The 19,663-nt window shown below is 39.2% G+C and overlaps 2 protein-coding genes across 3 annotated transcripts in view; both read right to left on the reverse strand.

Annotated features, from left to right (window-relative positions):
• CCDC34 (coiled-coil domain containing 34) overlaps positions 1-3,796 on the reverse strand; it is a 45,002-nt gene extending 41,206 nt beyond the window's left edge. The window contains exon 1 of the mRNA XM_010831784.1: positions 3,411-3,796. Within this exon, the coding sequence (XP_010830086.1) occupies positions 3,411-3,748 (338 nt within the window). The 5' untranslated portion in view covers positions 3,749-3,796. The remainder of the gene's footprint in view (positions 1-3,410) is intronic.
• Positions 3,797-8,056: 4,260 nt separating this feature from the next.
• LGR4 (leucine-rich repeat containing G protein-coupled receptor 4) overlaps positions 8,057-19,663 on the reverse strand; it is a 104,839-nt gene continuing 93,232 nt past the window's right edge. For both annotated transcript variants that reach the window (XM_010831786.1, XM_010831785.1), the window contains exons 11-18: positions 19,510-19,581; positions 18,356-18,421; positions 17,099-17,170; positions 15,353-15,424; positions 14,978-15,103; positions 14,078-14,193; positions 13,727-13,810; positions 8,057-11,371 (exon numbers count right to left, since the gene is read on the reverse strand). In XM_010831786.1, coding sequence (XP_010830088.1) covers positions 10,095-11,371; positions 13,727-13,810; positions 14,078-14,193; positions 14,978-15,103; positions 15,353-15,424; positions 17,099-17,170; positions 18,356-18,421; positions 19,510-19,581 — 1,885 coding nt within the window. In that variant the 3' untranslated portion in view covers positions 8,057-10,094. The remainder of the gene's footprint in view (positions 11,372-13,726; positions 13,811-14,077; positions 14,194-14,977; positions 15,104-15,352; positions 15,425-17,098; positions 17,171-18,355; positions 18,422-19,509; positions 19,582-19,663) is intronic.

Genomic DNA, 19,663 nt, shown 5'->3' on the forward strand with positions numbered 1-19,663 from the left:
AAATAAAGTACTGTCACTGTTTCCATTGCTTTCCCATCTATTTGCCATGAAGTGATGGGACCAGATGCCATGATCTTAGTTTTCTGAATGTTGAGTTTTAAGCCAGCTTTTTCACTCTCCTCTTTCACTTTTAAGAGGCTCTTTAGTTCTTCTTCGCTTTCTGCCGTAAGGGTGGTGTCATCTGAGTATCTAAGGTTCTTGATATTTCTCCGGGCAATCTTGATTCCAGCTTGTGCTTCTTCCAGCCCAGCGTTTCTCATGATGTACTCTACATATAAGTTAAATAAGCAGGGTGACAATATACAGCCTTGCCATACTCCTTTCCCTATTTGGAACCAGTCTGTTGTTCCATGTCCAGTTCTAACTGTTGCTTCTTGACCTGCATACAGATTTCTCAGGAGGCCCAAACTATCAGGGCCCTAACCAAAGGTAAGAGGTAGAGAGGTGGAATAAGGAAAAGTTCTAAACACTTTTCTTTCCTGAAAAGAGGTACTGGATTTTCTGAAGCATTTGAGAACAATCACTGCATCTATCTGTTCTCTAGGAAGTGGGAAATAAGCACGCCTTCAGCAGACGTTTATTGAACATGTCACAGGCATCTGACCTTGCCACCCACAGGCCTGACAACTCCTGCATTTTTTCCAGACCACGTCCTACCAATTGCTTTGAATCAGTGGGGATGAGCTGTGATAAGGTAGGCAGCTAGAGCCCCGGGGTGTTACCAGCTCATTTGGGCTTTGGCTAGGTTTGACATAAATACAACTAGCTCCTCCCATGGTGAGCTCCATTTGGTCAGGGCTTTGGCTCTTGGAAGCTAAAGCAAGGTCTTAGCAGCAGAGCTGCGGATAGCCTCTGGATAGCCATCATTCCCGGGGCTGCTCAATTGGCTACATAGCGCAGTCCTGCTGATTAAGCTCCGGATTTTCCAAAACCTTAGAATTTATTTTAAAAATCACTGGGACCAGGACTCCCTGGTGATCCAGGGGCTAAAACTGTACTCCCAATGTAGGGGACCCAGGTTCAATCCCTGATCAGGGAACTAGATCCCACATGCTGCAACTAAAATCAAAGATCCTTTGGGCCACAACAAAGACCCAGGGCAGCCAAATAAATAATAAATATCCTCCTAAAAAATCACTGGGACCAACTCAGTCCTGAAGAATCTGTACAAAGGCCCACATGAAAATGGACTCCTTTGAAACTGTTTCTTGTTGCTACAAACTGTGTGGACAAGTGGCTTGCTTGCTCACTGTTACTGATCTCCATTCCTACCAATGTACTTACTATTACTTCTCCTTCTTAAGAGACTCACTGTTATAACTGTGTATGTGAGTCACTTCATATGGCCTCATATTCAGTTTACTCACCCTAGGTATGCATGCCTTATAGCTACAGGGGCTAAATGGTTGCCTACACATAAAGCATGGATTCTCTGGTCTGTATTTCTTAGATCTCCTGTATAGAAAGTGAAGAGGAACTAAAAAGCCTCTTGATGAAAGTGGAAGAGGAGAGTGAAAAAGTTGGCTTAAAGCTCAACATTCACAAAACTAAGATCATGGCATCTGGTCCCATCACTTCATGGGAAATAGATGGGGAAACAGTGTCAGACTTTATTTTTTTGGGCTCCAAAATCACTGCAGATGGTGACTGCAGCCATGAAATTAAAAGACGCTTACTCCTTGGAAGGAAAGTTATGACCAACCTAGATAGCATATTCAAAAGCAGAGACCTTACTTTGCCAACAAAGGTCCGTCTAGTCAAAGCTATGGTTTTTCCAGTGGTCGTGTATGGATGTGAGAGTTGGACTGCGAAGAAAGCTGAGTGCCAAAGAACTGATGCTTTTGAACTGTGGTGTTGGAGAAGACTCTTGAGAGTTCCTTGGACTGCAATCCAACCAGTCCATCCTAAAGGAGATCAGTCCTGGGTGTTCATTGGTAGGACTGATGCTGAAGCTGAAGCTCCAATGCTTTTGCCACCTCATGCAAAGAGCTGACTCATTTGAAAGGATCCTGACTCTGGGCAAGATTGAAGGCAGGAGGATAAGGGGGTGACAGAGCATGGGATGGTTGGATGGCATCGAGTCAATGGACAGGAGTTTGGGTAAAATCTGGGAGTTGGTGATGGACAGGGAGGCCTGGCATGGTGCGATTCATGGGGTCGCAAAGAGTCAGACACGACTGAGCTACTGAATTGAACTGATACTGCCTTGTAAAGCCTGGCAATCAGAACCTTGTAAATGCTTTCTGAAGTTGACATAATGAGTCTAACTCTGAATGCACCTGCATCACCAAGCCTCTCTAAGAAAAAGATATTCCTGCAGGGATAGGCCCTTTGCTCATATTTCTATATACCCAACAATAGGCATGTAGCATAGGCAAGAGAAAACATGGTCAGTATACCCTGGTACTAGGCCCAGCTCCTCTAATGACTAGGTGGAAGCCTTCGAAGTAGACTTTTTATCTGTCTTCTCAGTCACAGCTTTGTTATCTGTAAAATGAACGGCTTGACCTAGGCTTTAATTCCAAGAGAGTAGAGACCATTCCTGTCTTGTTTATAGGCCCTTACCTGGTGGCTCACACACTAAAGAATCTACTTGCAATGAGGAAGACCTGGGTTCGATCCCTGGGTTGGGAAGATCTCCTGGACGAGGGCATGTCAACCCACTCTAGGATTCTTGCCTGAAGAATCCGCATGGGTAGTGGAGCCTGGTGGGCTACAGTCCATGGGGTCGCAAAGAGTGGGAGACGACTGAGCGACTAAGCACATATAGCACAAACTAAATGTTTGCTGAAAGAACAATTGTAGAAATAAATTAAGATGACTTTAATAATCCCTTTGATTCCAGCATTCAATGGCTTCTACTTTTAGTAACTTTTAAGAGCAGACCTGACATTATCTCTGGATGCTGAAGTCATTGATAACCCCAAAGCTTCAGCTTTTAAGCTATGACATAAAAAGTATACTGCTTACTACAACCTACTTCACCGACAACCAGATTTTTTTCATAATCCCTACAAGTGTTACTAACATGCAGTAAACCACATTTGGGTGTTAAAGATTTGAACCAGAGTTCTAGTGTCCCCACTCTGACTTTTGAGTGTTCATAAAATGCCTGAAACTGTACCAATTTTGTGTGTTTAGTGCTCGCTTCCTGTGTGTTTAGGTGCATTTCTCTGGGGAGGAAGATTGTAGCAACCATCACATACTCAGGAAAAGGGGTTAAGAACGATGGAAAAATCTGTAGTCATGAATAAGAACCGGCCCAAGACTCTGGGCCAAAAGGAGCAGCACCTGCGGCTGCAAGTGCCCGCGTTACCTTTTGAGAGGGAAGACAGGAGGGTATCTGGTCGCCAGACGAAAGTACTTAGTGGGGTCTAAGGAATCTTGAGGGGGCTGTATCTCGGATTTACCTGGTGCACCCCTGTAACTCCACTCCTCTCAGGCTCTCCACCTTGGCCTCTGAGTCATAAGCATCTTCGTCCACATCTTCCTCCTCCTCCCCGTCACCATCGTCGTTGTCAAATGGGAAGCTCTGGTGGCCGAGGGGAGACAACAGCGACAGGGTGGAATTGCTGCAGCTCAGCGGTGTCGACAGCGAGCACACCTCCACCGCCTCCAGGCCCGTCCCCCCGGGGCCTACCATGAGAACAGGGAAGCCCGAGGAGGGCCGAGACCCGGACCTGCAGTCGGCTATGAAACGGGGTTCGAGAAGGGGAGAAGCACTCCCCCACCGCCGTGCGGCCCACATCTGGCCCGCCAAGTTCAAACCGGCGGAACGGCGGCGGGGACGTGCTTTCCCAGCAGGCCTCGCGCGCGCCGGCGCGGCCAATCCGGGCGGGCGCGGACTTCGCGTTGCCGTGGCGACGCGTGGAGGCCTCCTGGGCTTTGTCCCGGCCTGCAGAGCGTGGCTTCCTGCTCCCGTCAGTCTTCTGGGTGTCCTCCCTCCTTCCCAGCCTGTATCTGCGCTGGTGCTTGTGAATTAACCTCGCAGACGAGGTCCCTGCTCTCGGCTCACAGCCAGGAAGGCCCGTCCGTTGTTTGCTGTGGTTCGTTTGGTACAGAAAATGTGCTGTTACTGAATAAGGCAGATTCTTTAAAGCGGAAAGAGGCAGAAGCCAAAACTACCCCCATATCATTACAAGATCAGGGTGACAAGGATCAGTCACGATTTCTCTCAGCACATGGCCACACACGGCTGTATTTTAGGAAAAGGTGGGGGGCGGGGGGCGAACTTTATCCAAGTTTACAAGTGTATCTAAAGATACACTTCTGGTACAATTTTTCATTATTTTTGGTAGTACCTCGTCTGCCTAGCATCACCTCGGCTTCCTGGCATTTTACAGGAACTTGCTTATTCAGGTGAATATAAACATATATATGTATAAGCCTTTACTTATACAGGGCCTCTCTGAAACATCTAGTGTACTGGGGTCTGTACTAAAAGCCCTGCAGTCCTCACTCTTTCCTAGTGAAGAGTCATACCATTAAAATATCACGTGATATGTATACTATGAGGAATGAAAAAAATTTGTGGGACTTAGAAAGGAGCACTCTCCTCTCAGGGATTGAGGGTGGGGATGAAGGTAGTAAGGGAGAGGTAATAGACACTGAAGTTAGTTGCTTTATTCATGCTAATAAATGGGCTTTGTCCAGCTCATAATGCATATTGCTAGTAGAGATATCACACGATGAAAACAGACAGTGGCTAAAACAGCACAGATTTGTCATTGACCAAGGACTAATACAAAGTCTTCAATGACATTTAGATCCCCAAATAATTATATACAGTAGAAATAATAGTAACCAAGGGCGATTTATAGTTAATAAAATACGACATGGTTAAAACCCTTTAAACGGAATGTAAACTTTGTTAAAATTTTCGGTAAAAATGAAAATGGAAGAAAACTGGAGCAATTTAAATGAGTGATGAAATTGATGGAGGAATAAAAATGGCTTGAGTTTTCATTCTCTTACCTAATTATTCAATAGTGTCATGTCTGGTTAAAACCTTTTAGGTAAGGATGTTTAGAATTAATAAATTAATTGATTGATGCAAAACAGTATCACCCTAGGTCACTTTAGGGCTTCATAAGGGAGTAAACTTGAGAAGCTGTTCCCAACAAACATCACCCCATACTACTGAAGCATAGTAGGAAAACAAGTTTCAGTATGAAAGGACCTGGATTTGAATCCATGGTTTTTCTCTTATTTGCTAGGTTTCCCTCAGTAAGTTTCCCTGGAGAAGGAAATGGCCACCCACTCTCATATTCTTGCCTGGGAAATCCCAGGACAGAGGAGCCTGGTGGGCTACAGTCTATGGGGTCACAGAGAGTCAGCCACGACTGAGCGACTAACATACATCACCTAAATAAGCTGTTTGGCCTTTCCAAGTCCTTACTCATTCCTCTGTAAAATAGGGAAATTCTGTAATCTGTTTCCCAGTTATATCATCTTATTCTCAAAACTTCTAGCGCAGAATCAGATAAGAGAAAATGGTAAATGGTAACTTGTGTCATATAAGCTCCCAAACTTTCCCACTGTAACCTCTTACTATGGGAATCTAAAATGTTTTAAACAAATTATGCCCTTTCCTGGATGCCTCAGAATCATTGAATACATGACCAAGTATTGCATTATGTTGTAACAACTCTGGAACTGTGAGGCAAAGAGTCACTAGCTTTGGTGCTTGAACATCATCAAATCCTGTGGTCTCGTTTCTTACAGCACCTTTTCATTACTGGGACTGAGAAACCATAATCAAGTTTGGTAGAATTATATAAAATGTATAAATAAGGTCAAAAGAAGGCCACTCCCTTAAGTTTCAGGATGTTGACTTAGTTACTTCTCTCCTTACTACTCACTTATTTATATATTTATTTTCACTTTCATGGTACATTGGGGATAATTTCTGCTTTTTTGATTGGCACTGTAATCTTGTGTAAGTGAAAAGAGAGACCTTTGCTTGAAAATCTGTTACAAAAGTAACCTTATTACCAGTGAGTGCTAAGGCAATATATTATATACTAAAAAAATGTAGTCCTGGACATATTGAAACATTTTCAGATGAAACAAAATGTCTAGGATTTGCTTCAGTGTAATCCAGGGGGCAGAGGGATTCCAGAAGATGAGTGAATGGGATAAAGAAGAAATGACATTTACCACGTGCTCTTGACAACTGCCAAAGTTGGATGATGGGTATGCGCAGTGAGGGCCGAGAGCGTAGGAAGAGGGGTAATTACAGTATTCTACTTTTAGTTATGGAAATTCCAAACATATACTGAAGTTTAAAACAAAAACAAACAAAAACAAAAAAATTAAGGGGAACTGGGTGCTGGTTTGGGCTCTAATTTGCTGTATGGGTCAGATATTCACTTAAATTTCCTTAGGCCTTCTATTTTCCCATCTGTAAAATGAGGGCTTGATAATTATGAATACTGAGTGAGTTCTAAGCACAACAGTCCCTCCTTATCCATGACGGTCCCAAACTCCCAGTGGATGCCTGAAACTGCAGATAGTACCAAACCCTACAAATACCATGTTTTTTCCTACACAGTTTCTTTTTTTTTTTTACCTTTTTATTTTATATTGAGGTATAGCCAGTTAGCAATGCTGTGATAGTTTCAGGTGAGCAGCGAAGGGACTCAGCCATACATATACATGTATCCATTCTTCCTCAAACTCCCCTCCTATCGGCCGCCACATAATATGAAGCAGAGTTCCCTGTGCTATAGAGTAGGTCCTTATCCATTTTAAATATAACAGTTTTATTTATCAATTAGGCCCAGTAAGAGAATATCCCAAATTACCAGCGTCACTATTCTCATGCTTTGGGGACCATTACTTGAACACAAGTGCTGAGAGTCAGAGATGGCTAAGTGACTAACGGACAGCAAACGCTGGACAAGGGATGATTCGTTTCAGAATAGACGAGTGCAGGATTTCATCACACTACTCAGAAGGGCACACACTTTAAAACTTATGAGTTTATTTCTAGAATTTTCCACTTTAATTTTCCATTTTTGGACCATGGTGGACTACGGACCACTAAAACTATGGAAAGTGAAACCTCAGATAAGACAAGAAAGGGAGGCCTATTGCATTTTGGCAATTGACTGTATCTGGGATATGCAATTTCTTTAAAAAAAATCACATTTTGGCAATTGACTGTATCTGGGATATGCAATTTCTTTAAAAAAATCACGTTTTGGCAATTGACTGTATCTGGGATATGCAATTTCTTTAAAAAAATCACGTTTTGGCAATTGACTGTATCTGGGATATGCAATTTCTTTAAAAAAATCACGTTTTGGCAATTGACTGTATCTGGGATATGCAATTTCTTTAAAAAAATCACGTTTTGGCAATTGACTGTATCTGGGATATGCAATTTCTTTAAAAAAATCACGTTTTGGCAATTGACTGTATCTGGGATATGCAATTTCTTTAAAAAAATCACGTTTTGGCAATTGACTGTATCTGGGATATGCAATTTCTTTAAAAAAATCACGTTTTGGCAATTGACTGTATCTGGGATATGCAATTTCTTTAAAAAAATCACGTTTTGGCAATTGACTGTATCTGGGATATGCAATTTCTTTAAAAAAATCACGTTTTGGCAATTGACTGTATCTGGGATATGCAATTTCTTTAAAAAAATCACGTTTTGGCAATTGACTGTATCTGGGATATGCAATTTCTTTAAAAAAATCATTTGTTTTTCATGAGTATTGTTCAGCCTTAAGATACAATAAAACCTTACTTCTAAATTTCAGCAAAGTGTTCTCCTAACATTTCTTCTAGAACTCTTAAAAATATTTTACTTCAATTCACTTAGTTTAACACCAAAACAAATTCATTAATATACCTAGTTATAAATTAAGGCAAAATAGATTGCGTTCCAGAAAGTTTAATGATTCAACACACTGTATACAGTATTTCCTATCATATGTATAACACAGTTTACCACATATTTTCAGTACCTACTATTCTATTGTTTAAATGAAGGCAATGAAAGTATTCAGTAACAAGACTTTTGAAGAAAAAACTTTTAGCTAGATTTTTTTTACCAAGTTATGATTTAATATTTATCAGATGTGTAAATATACAAACATGATGGCAATTTTAAAAACTTGTGAATAGTTGGCCTTACAAAATTACAACACACTGTAAATAAATCCCTCCCACGTTTTATACAAACTACATGATTTTGATATACAAAGATTCTGTTTTTATTACACTGACAATGTACAACCAAGAGTATTTACAATGCAAAAAGTATATAAACCACAATTTAACATTCTGCTACTGGCAGCCACTATAGTTTAGGAGGTAGCTTTAATTAAACAAAATGAACAGAAGCCACGTTTCCCAACTTGTGTTCTAAAAATAATTTACATAAGATAAAAATTCATTATATGCACATTATATACAGTTTAATTATTAAACTGCAATCTAGCTTAATGTTTTTAGTATCTCATGAACAACTAATATGGCAGTGGATTTGCTATTGATTTAGCATACTGTTCAAAAAAATGTATTGAACATTTGTCACTTTAAGACTCCACATAATGACATGTCAAAAGTCCATAGATGACTATCAAGTACAATTTTTAATTTTTAAAGACACAGGCCTCAGCTTTATGCCTTTTTTTCCCTTAGTGACATATTTGTCTTGTCTCACAAGAACAGTTTCAGAGCTGTTGCACAGGCTCTTGTAAATCAAAGGAAGGGAAAATATATGGTAGCGTCCACGTAAGAGCATAGGTTCAGGAGAATCCAGCTCACCAAGAAATAAACGTAAGTGCTTTGTGTCATAATTACTCCCGATTTCTCCCACCTTAGTTGAAACCATTTGCCACAATTTACTTTCTGTACAATTCAAGCTACAGGTAGATCACATACCAACAGAATTGGAAAATACTGATAGAGCCAATGGTATTAGGAAGAGTTTTATCCATGAGAACATTATACTGCTGCTCCTACTGCTGCTAAGTCGCTTCAGTCGTGTCCGACTCTGTGCAACCCAATGGACGGCAGCCCACCAGGCTTCCCCGTCCCTGGGATTTTCCAGGCAAGAACACTGGAGTGGGTTGCCATTTCAATGCATCAAAGTGAAAAGTGAAAGTGAAGTCGCTCAGTCATGTCCGACTCTTTGCGACCCCATGGACTGCAGCCTACCAGGCTCCTCTGTCCATGGGATTTTCCAGGCAAGAGTACTGGAGTGGGGTGCCATTGCCTTCTCCAGGGAGAACATTATACGGAGCCATCACCTCCCTCAGATACTTTTAAAATCCCCTGTTAGTAATTTAGCCAAATCTACTAAAATCACACAGCAATGAGCCCTTTACTTTGTCCTAATAGTATGATCACAAAGCACTGAAGAAAAAATTACTGATTGAAACAAAGCAATGCATAATGACTGAAGACAAATGTGTTCAGTTATTCTTTTAAAATCTAACAGTTGTTAATATTGTTTTAAAAACATCTTCAGGTTTTAGATTTCAATCTCTTACACAAAATTGATGATTCTATTATGTCAGAGATGGATTAGAAAAATGCATGAATTTAGTGCCTACATCCACTCTCATGGTCCTGTCTGGGAAACGATTCCCCCCCACCTTTTTTTTTGGCCCTGCAGTAAGTTGTCCTGAGATTAATGATGAAACATTAGGTAAAATTAGCAAGCCTTTTTCTTCAATTATATAAAATCACCATTTAAAATATTCTTAAAAAATATTAACAGCTGTTCTCTATCTTGTGCTTAATTCAGAAACAGGTATAAATTTGCTCCTTATGGATCAGAAAAACCCAACGTTATACTGCTACGATATACATAAAATCTTTTTCAAGTTAACTATTTGTTTCAAATAGACTACACATTGCTTGGACACTGCATTTTGTCATCAATCAATAGTTCAGGCACTTGTCCTTTGCAAAGGTCTGGTTGAAGAAATAACTGCCACCTTTCTCCTTCTTCTAAGTGACACCAGGCAGTGATCACTGAAGTGCTTCCCAGATGAGAGATCAGACTAGGGTTCATTCTTACAAACACTGTGATTTTGGTTGATGGGAGAAACAGTTACCAACACATGGATTCAGTCTTTAACTCTTGGGAGATTGTAAGCATAGCGCACCAAAGGGAATCCTCGACTCTGATAGAAGCAGGCTCTTCCGCAAGCCTGAACCTGGTCAGAACTGTCTGAGACAAAGGAATCTTCTTCATCAGCATAATCAGAGTGGGCAGACTGCGTGCCACAGTCGGACCAATAGCCGTCTGGCCTTTGGCAAGAACCCACTGTCAAGGCAGGACAGCTGTGTGATTTTATTAAGTGTTTGCAGGACACTGGCTTTGTCAACAGGAAGGCTTCGCAGCAGTCACACACAGTCAGGTTGCCCTGCAGATGTGAGTACATGCCGCAGTCATAGTAGAAATCCTGCTCCACACAACCAGCTTGGCTGCTGATGGAAACTGAGGCCGATCCGCTTTTCTTGGAAACATGGCGCTTCAGTAACTTCCAGTCTTCTTTAAACTTTGGGTTGAAGAAGACATAGAGGACTGGATTCAGGCAAGCAGGCAATGGGAAAAATATCAGAGTAACAGACTTCATTATTTCGGGACTGATTGAGATGGCGGTGATCAATGGCGCAAAAGAGAAAAATGCCACGGGGCAGAAAAAGATGCAGTTGGTGAAGATGAGCCAAGCCACATGCTTAATCATGCTAGAGTGTGAGTTCTCAGAAAGGTCTTCTTTTTCCAAGTTGCAGTAGAGTTTAGTGTAGATAATAGCCATTAATAAAAATGCTAGTGAGTTTAACAGCACTAAAGTTACGGTAAACCCTAACGATGGGGTTTCTCCGGTGGGAAATGGCAAGCATAGAGGGGATGTGGAATACTCCCCTCTATGGAAAAGGGGGAAAGAGCCTGCCACTGCGGCCCCCAGAAAAGCCAAAAGGGCAGCAATCCGGAACTGTCTGAGGTGATTGCTTTTCCCATTTTTCATCATATCCTTTGCAGATAAGCTTCTTTCGACGGCTGCTAACATTAGTAAAAATATGGCGCTTTCTGAGGAGAAAACGGCAAGAAACCCAGCTATTTTGCAGCCGCTGCCTATCTCCCACCAAATGCCAAATTCAGCAAATCGGCCCCAGGACACGGCATCCAGAAAAGTTAAGATTCCGGTATAAGCTCCCATGAATAAGTTAGACACAGAAATCAGGCCTATAAACAATTTGGAGGAAGGCACTGATGTACAAGATGCAAATGTTGTTAAAATGACAAGCAGGTTGAAAAACAATGCAACCAAGAAAATGAACCACACAGTAAGACGGATCATCCAACTTCCCAGCAAGTATTCGCAGGGCTTAAAAGCACCTAAAATGAAAGAGAGAAAAGACAGTTTATAAAAGACTATCTTCCATAAGATATGGCTTGAGAAACTAGTAATAGAATAATTAATCTACTACCAAAGTGAATTGACCCAGACTGAAAAGATTATCATTTCTTAGGCATCTACTCACTGGACTAGGCTATTTAAAAATTTATTTTAATATGTTATCTTAATATATATTTATTTTATTAACTACTTGGTAAAGTCATACAGTGATATTTAAAGGAAATTTTTCACTTTTTCTCATACTGAAGTTAATATGCATATCACAGTGACTGGTATGTGAAAGTTACTTCATATGCGGCTTAGAATCAGATACACTAGGGTTTGAGTTTAGGGTTTATAACTTGCTGCTTTTAAGAGGGCAGCTTAAATCTCTATAAATTTCATTTTCCCACGTGTGGATAATAACACCTATTTCATAGCATTGTGTAGCTTAAGTAAAATTACACACACAAGGTACTTAACCAGGCTACTGGGTACATGGTTGGACTTCAAAAAATGTTAGGTCCTTATCTTCTTTCTTCCCAGTTCCTAATATACTTTATACTAATTATATATGATACATATATGTAACATATTTTATACATACTTCTTACAGCCTTCAAAAGCAATCTGATGAAGCAGGCTAAGATAAATATAATTATCCCCATTTTTCATGCAGAGGCTTCAAAGTGTTTGGTAGACCTGATAGAGGTCTTTGAACAAAATAGTACAGTGAGAGCTAAATTACACTGATGTTAACAAATCATGTAAAACTATATCCAATAACACCCTGCATCACTTAAACTAGAACTGCAAGAACTAATTTAGTAGCTGAGTTGCATGTTCTAGCAACTGACTTTGGCATGCTAGTTATGTCCCAAATGACAACTGTTTTATTTAAAGGTTAGTAAAGAAAAAGAAAATGTTGTCTGCAGAGCACAAGAAAATGTGTTTGATACATCCTATAAAGCATCTTTATCACTGAGATAGTCACAGACCTAACATGCCTGAGCTGCACTATTTATATCGATTTGACTGAAGAAACTTATAAAAAAATTTTTTTTTCTAATTAATTTTTTTATTCCCCCCTCAGGGAAGTGTGAAGAGGAAGCTTTTGCCTTTATCTCTGAATCTGAACTCATCCTTCTACAAGGAACAAGGAGTAGCTCACATGACCCAGGAGAATAGGACACCCTTTGGAAAGTGTTTGACTAGTGGGTGGAATTACTTTCCCTCAAAGGCCTGGGAAGTCGGCTCCACTCCTCTGTCTTGGAAACCTGCTGCCTCCTCCGGTTTTAAAAGAAGGTTCCTGCTCTCTTCACTTCCTGCTACTGTGTCACCACATGGCTGTCTCTGTGTTACTACATCGGAGTGGAGTTGGGGAAATAGGTTTGCCATTCACTCCTATTGCCACCTGGGGAGATGAGCTCAGACCAACTTTCCTCCTGGCTGACCCCCAAAATTTAAACTCTGAAAGAAAGAAATGGAATCTCTGCATGTTCATGTCTAGACCCCCCTTTAATAAAGACTTTCCCTTCCTTAAGTCCAATGCAAAAACCCCAGCAAACAAGTGAGTGAACTACAGCCCTTGACTTCTAACAATCAATACCTTTTATAGATTTTATAAATGATTCTGGTCAACCCCATTCACTCACCTGATTGCTATAAACTTATTCTCTATACCAGGAACTGTGCTAAGTATTAAAAGAACACATACACAGCCTCTGAAGAAGCTCACCAATTCAGTAGTAATCATTAAAGAATTTATAATACTTATGATTCTGAGTTATAAAATTAATGTTCCAAACATCCAGTGTGATTAAATAGGAATCTACTTCATAGCACACAACTTAGCCATCTAAATTTAACAGTAAAATTATAAATCCATCTCCTCTGATAGATTAGACAGAATATCACAGTCACGACCTAATACTGAATTGTGGTGTCAGTTTAGTAACTCTCCCAAGTCTACTAAAGTTCAGTGAAGTAAAATAGAAAAGTAGACAAGGTTGCATTTAAAAAATAAAAGGATAACACTGAAAGTCCTTATAGACCAGTAACTTTTGGAACTATCCCAGGGTTAAAGTTGCATGAAGAAAGTACCTCTCCATCCTTAATGTGTGTAACCCCCATCTGGGGAGCTTGTTAACACGAAGATTGAGTCATGGGTCTGGCCCGAGATTCTGCAAGAGATGCCTAAGCTCCTGGTATACAGACCACAGGTGAATCAGGTCTTATGAAATCATCTAGTCCTACTTCTGTTACAGAAATCACATTTATCCCCGGAAGTTTTAGATACATTTGCCTAATGTTCTTTTAAAGCAAGAAACTGCAGCCAAATGTACTGTGCTTACCTGTCGAAGGTGTGCAGTGTATAATGATTTGACTGTGTTCCTCATTTTCAGCACTGCTGGTGACACCTGCCACATCACTGAGACCTGAACATATAATACAAACTGTTCAATTCAAGCTTCAGGCAGATTAAAAGATTACAACACTTTTCCGGCAGTGTTTTCTCTTGTACATGATATAAGTTCAGTGTGCACCACACTTAATAACATATTAAAGATGTCAGGAACACAGTACACAAAAGCCACAGATTTTTCTCCACAGATTTCATATTGATCCTTCACAAACTGATTACAATAACACAGACTTTGATTAATGCTGTAGAGTGCTCTGTTTTTAAAAGTTCATGCACTTGCCTTTATCCTTTGACCCACTGTGGTCTTGCAGGCTGTTATCTTCTGTGTTTGAATGTGTATAAGAGTCACAACCCCAAAATGCACAGCACTGATAAGCATATGGTACAGATAAAGACCTGGAAAAAAATGGCAAAATCTATGCTGAAATACCAACTTCACAGACATGCTTTTGTTTTGTGAAAGGTAAATACTTTAAACTGGTCCTTATCCTCCCTGGACTTAGTTTCCTCATTTGTTGAAAACAAAAGGCTCTAATATCAGGGGACACCATGAGTTTCTCCAGTTAGATAAGGTATGCTTTGAAAAACTGAATTTGAATCAAGCCATCTCTAAAGCTTAATAGCAATACTGCAATTTAAAGAAAAATCTTATCAGACTCCTTTATAAATGAATTAACCACACCCAATGTATCATATGAAACTGGTAGTTTCATTTAAAATTATGCTCCAGTTCGTTTGTGACTTTACCCCATTAAATGAATTCACATTCTCATATAAGTATAATGAAAATATTTATTCTCTTCTCCCACGATAATATTCCCAAGCCCTCTCTCTACTATGTCTAATGAGGTCTCTGCTCTAACTCTGTCTCTATGAAGTATTTCACATTGTATCAGTTTTCTATAGGCTCACAAGTGGCTTCTGCTATCTTGTTGCAGATGATAAATCCCCTTATACCTAAAACCATTCTGATGAAGGGCTATATTATCTCTTTGACAGCATCACAGGCTGCAGTTCATGTTCTCAACAACAATGGAATAGTGCTCTATTTTTTTTCCAAATTTGTGAGGATTGAGGTTGGAAATCTGGGAACCACAGCAAAAAAAAAAAAAAGAAAAAAACCCAGGATACTCTCTAATCTGAAGGCCTACCAAAACTTCCACAAAAAAGAAAAACACACCTGAGATTAACAAAGTCTTTTGCTGCTAAGGCTTCTTTCAGCTTGAAGTTGCCCACAAGTTTCAGTTGATTTAGCCCATTTAGGCCTTCCGTTGGAAATGAAGTTAATTCATTGAAACTTACATCTCTAAAAGGTGAATAAGACTTCAAATTAACTCCTAAAACACAAGTCTGTACATGTATTAACATCATAAATACTAGAGCTTTAAGAAGTTTAGGTGAGGAAAAACCATTTCAGAAGCTGTCACTACATCATAGCAGATTAGCATTTATACAAAGGAGCACTCAACAGAAAAACGATTTGGGTAGGCAATGCTAAAACACAAGTTTCTGTAGACTATTCACTACTTTCATGATATCGTTGCAAGAAACTTACAAGTTCGTTATTGACCCAAGCTTGGCAAAAGCTCTGTCATCAATTTCATGGATCAGGTTTCTACTAAGATCTCTGCAATTATAAAAATAAATTGTTAACTCCTTTCAAATAAACTCAAAATGCAATTACTTTGACTACACTTTAGGATCTGCTGCAGTCATAATAACCCTGATAAAATAACAAAGATCTTTAATCCTGCTCAACAACATTTTTAATATTTATGTTGAAGGCCTCCCCTTCACAACGATCTATTTCTTGGAATGTGTTCCAGGGAGGAGTAATTTCAGTTGGCATCTGTTTCAAAACAGTTGTGAATTTTCTCCTCCTTATCATTCTGGTACCAGTTCAAAAATACGAATGATATGATATAGCTTCTGGTACTATTAACTAGGTGAGGCAAAGCACAGCTCCTGACAAAGCTGAAAATAAAAACAGGCTTAGTGTTGTTTGCATTCTCAAAGGTTAGCGATAAGGCCCTTCGGGAAGACAAAGAATCAATACGCAAACAAGAGCATTCCAGAAGGGCTTCAGATATCATTTTTCCCCCAAGCAGGAAAAAAAAATCCATATGTGGATCCATATCCAGAGCCACATACTACATTCAGGAACACACCCTGTGGAATTCTGATATTACAGAATTAATAGAACAGAGAAATAATCTGCAGTCACACTTACAGGGAGCCTTAATGGAAATTTAAAGATAGGATAAATTCATTCCATGACACATCTCCTGGATAACAGGAAAATTCGACAGACTTGGTTCCAAATCATGGCAAAGCAGAGTAGCTTTGCATTGTTGTCACTTATCGGTGCTCTGGAAGTGACTGCATCTGGGAGTCAGTCCCTTTCCCTATGACTGCCCGGACTCACAGGAAGCCTATCTGCCTCAAGGCAAGATCCAGAAACCCAACAACCAATAAAGTATTTTTCTAGTAGAACACGTGTGATTTCTTAATGGGGATCTACCAGAAAGCATGGTATATTAGTATCTGTAATTTCAATTCACTGTCAATGTTTCCAAGTTTTTTCTATATTAAGAAAAAGTTTCCTAATTAAGTGTATTGTGTCTTCTGCATTGCATGAAGGCACTGACATGGTTTGTCTTAGTCATCTCTATATTCCCAAGAGCTTAATAGAGTACGAGGCACAAAGATGTCCTCCAATACAAATCACTTTTTAAATGAGTGTGTCTGCTGCATATTAGCTGTGTTTGTCATGATAGACACCAGTACAGGGGTCAGCAAACCTCTTCTGTAGAACACCAGGTAGTAAATATTCTTCACCTCTGGGGGTCACATGGTCTCTACTGCAACTATTTGACTATGCCATAGCATGGTGAAAACAGCTTTAGACAATACTTAACCAAAGGGCATGGCTGTGTTCTAATAAAACTTAGTGGACAGAAACAGTAAGCAGGTTGACTGTAACCACAGGCTATAGTGTGCCCACCCACAGCCTAAAGAGCTGGTAAACTCAATTACTATGACCGGAAAATACACAAGGAGCATTCCTCAAGCTACACACATTATATTCTTTTGACTCACAAATTTCATCAATTAGCTAAGGTTAAAAAAAAAACAAACACTGAAAAGAAATTAAAGTACCACATGGTAAAGTTTGAAAAATAGTATTTATGCATAATAAATCATATTTAAGTATATTTACTAACATGGGAATTGTAATGATATATTAATGTACAGCTTGACAACAATTTTATTTGCCTCTGATAATCATAGAGGAACTTACAGAATCTTTAGGGATGTCAGGCCTTGAAAAGTATCTTCCTTTATTTGGTGGATCTGATTTCGCTGCAAAGAACTAAAAAAAGAATAAGATGAAAGGTAAAAAAAGAAAGAGAGATAAACAAGAGAATTTCTATTTTGAAAAATAACATTTCTTAATTAACTTTTTCGAAGTTTAAATATTCATTCACAAGTAACACTAGTTGATCTTGTTGAAAGTAAAGAGAACTGTTGTTGCCTCATCCGAAGGATGAAAGGACTAGACTAATTGGTATTACGCCCAAAATGAAGCTAACAGTTAAGACACACTACCTAAATTCCTCACCAACCCCACTCAGGAGTGAGAGCAGAAAAACAACACAGTGAGGAAGGACCCAAGACACTATCAGGCTTTCAAAAGATACGGAATAACACTAGTTGCATATGATAAGTGAAAGAAGACAATCTAGAAAAGCTACGTACTGTGATTCCAACTAAATGACATTTTGGAAAAGCCAAAATGATGGAGACAAGGAAAAAAAACAGTAGTTTCCAAATCTTAGGGTGGTGAAATGACTCTGTATAATACTATCATAATTAACACATGTCATTATACATTTGTCCAAATCCACAGAATGTTCAATACCAATTAACCCTAATTAAACTATGTATTCAGGGTGATAAGGATGTGTCAGCGTAGGTTCATAAATTATAACAGAATCCTATTCTAGTGGGGAATGTTGACTCGGGGTAGGCTATGTACAGATGAAGGCGGGGAATACAGGAAATCTCTGAACCTTTTGTTCAATACTGTTGTGAATTTAAAGCTCAAAAAAATAAAGTCTATTAGGAAAAGAAAAAGAAAAAAAAAAGGACCCAAGACAATATAACCATGTCAAGTACTGCAGAAAGGTCAGAGGAAGGAGGAGATGTTCTAAAACATGGGAGTATTAGTTCCTCCCTTTCTTGACCCCTCAGTCAACTCCCACCAGAGCTGTATTATATAGCTACATGGTGGGCATCCACACCTGGACCAGTCTTTGGTTGGTTGGTTCTTCCTACTGCCCTCCTCCCATACAGTCTCACAGACTGCCTGACAGATGGGTGCCCAGCAAGTGCTAGTCACATGAACACACCTTGTGCCACTGAACATTTATTCACAGGAATACCTGATTCATGCATTTCTAAGACCTTAATATGAAAGCCATTTATTTACAATAGGAAAGGCTTAATGAGTTAACAGTAGACCATAGCAAAAAAAGTAAGTCAAAAACCAACTTACATTTCTTCCAGAGCACGGCAACCATTAAAGCTTGGAAGGTCTTTTATACTATTATAAGACAAGTCCCTTAAAACAATGCAAATGGAAAATGATCAATTAATTTTATGTCATCAGAATACTATATTAAGACAGCTGTACTCAGAAGCATCAAAAACAATGCTAAGATCTGTTATAAAGAGATATGGCTGAACAAGAAAAGAAACGTTGTTTTCCTTACACTTGAAAGCTTTCCAGAGTACCTTAGAGATAGAACAAGCTTAAAATGGGCAAACTTTGAGTCCATAATATTGAGTATAGACAATATAAAATATTTTAAAACATTAAGAATATACAATAAATATGAAAAATATAGTACAGGAAATACACAAAAATTAATTATGTTCACTTGGTAGAGATATGGATTTTTTAGTTTATAATTGTATAATATTGTTCTACCATAAATAATGCCCATGTTATTTAATTAAAAAGCTAGACAAGGAGTGGTGTGTGCACTCATATTTTAAAAAATACTTGTATTAAATAAAAAATGGGGACTGGTTAGCTCTGTTAATCCCACTGCAGTTTTCCCTCAATGATATCATTGTCCTTGATACTCCATGACACCATTTAATTCTTGCTTGCTTGATCAGTCACTTATTTTGTTAGTATCTCTCACCACTGAACACTTATTAACAACTTAGTAACTTAACTGTTTTTGTGACCTTTTTTCATGTTTTATTTACTTTTAATTTTCAGGGCAGCTTCGAGATTTTGGAAAGCTCCAATGCTTAGTTGGTTTCTGATCCAAGAAAGATTTGGGCTCTTACTTAGGTCATGGTGAAAGAGCAGCATACACAGAGGTAACTACCCTGGGGCAACTAGAATAAGGATGAGGGGTCAGGATAAAAGAAAAGAAAGAGCCCAGTATGTTTTCACTTTATTCAAAGCAGAGTCACAAGATGGGAGTCACATACACATAACTGTAGAACAAAATTCAAATAAACTTTACCTACCCAGGGGGATACCAGAACACCTGCTCATTTCCATGAAGGGAATGAATAAGAAATAATTACACCATAGTGTCACCAAATGAAAACAGTTTATTAAAAATAAAACTCAACCTATGTGAAATACATAAAAGAAAAGCAGGAGACGGGGAGAGGAATCCAACTTACAAAGTCCTAAGCCTCTTCTGTTCCTGGCACAAATTACTGGATATGCTGCTTATCTTCGTACCTGTCAAGGTCCTGTGGGAAAACATTGTTTGTCTAAGAAATGATTCAAGTTGAGATGGTAAACAAAATGCTGTTCTCACAGAGAAAAGAACAC

Source organism: Bison bison, unplaced genomic scaffold (assembly GCF_000754665.1).
Source record: "Bison bison bison isolate TAMUID 2011002044 unplaced genomic scaffold, Bison_UMD1.0 scf7180017864531, whole genome shotgun sequence".
Taxonomy (NCBI): Eukaryota; Metazoa; Chordata; class Mammalia; order Artiodactyla; family Bovidae; genus Bison; species Bison bison.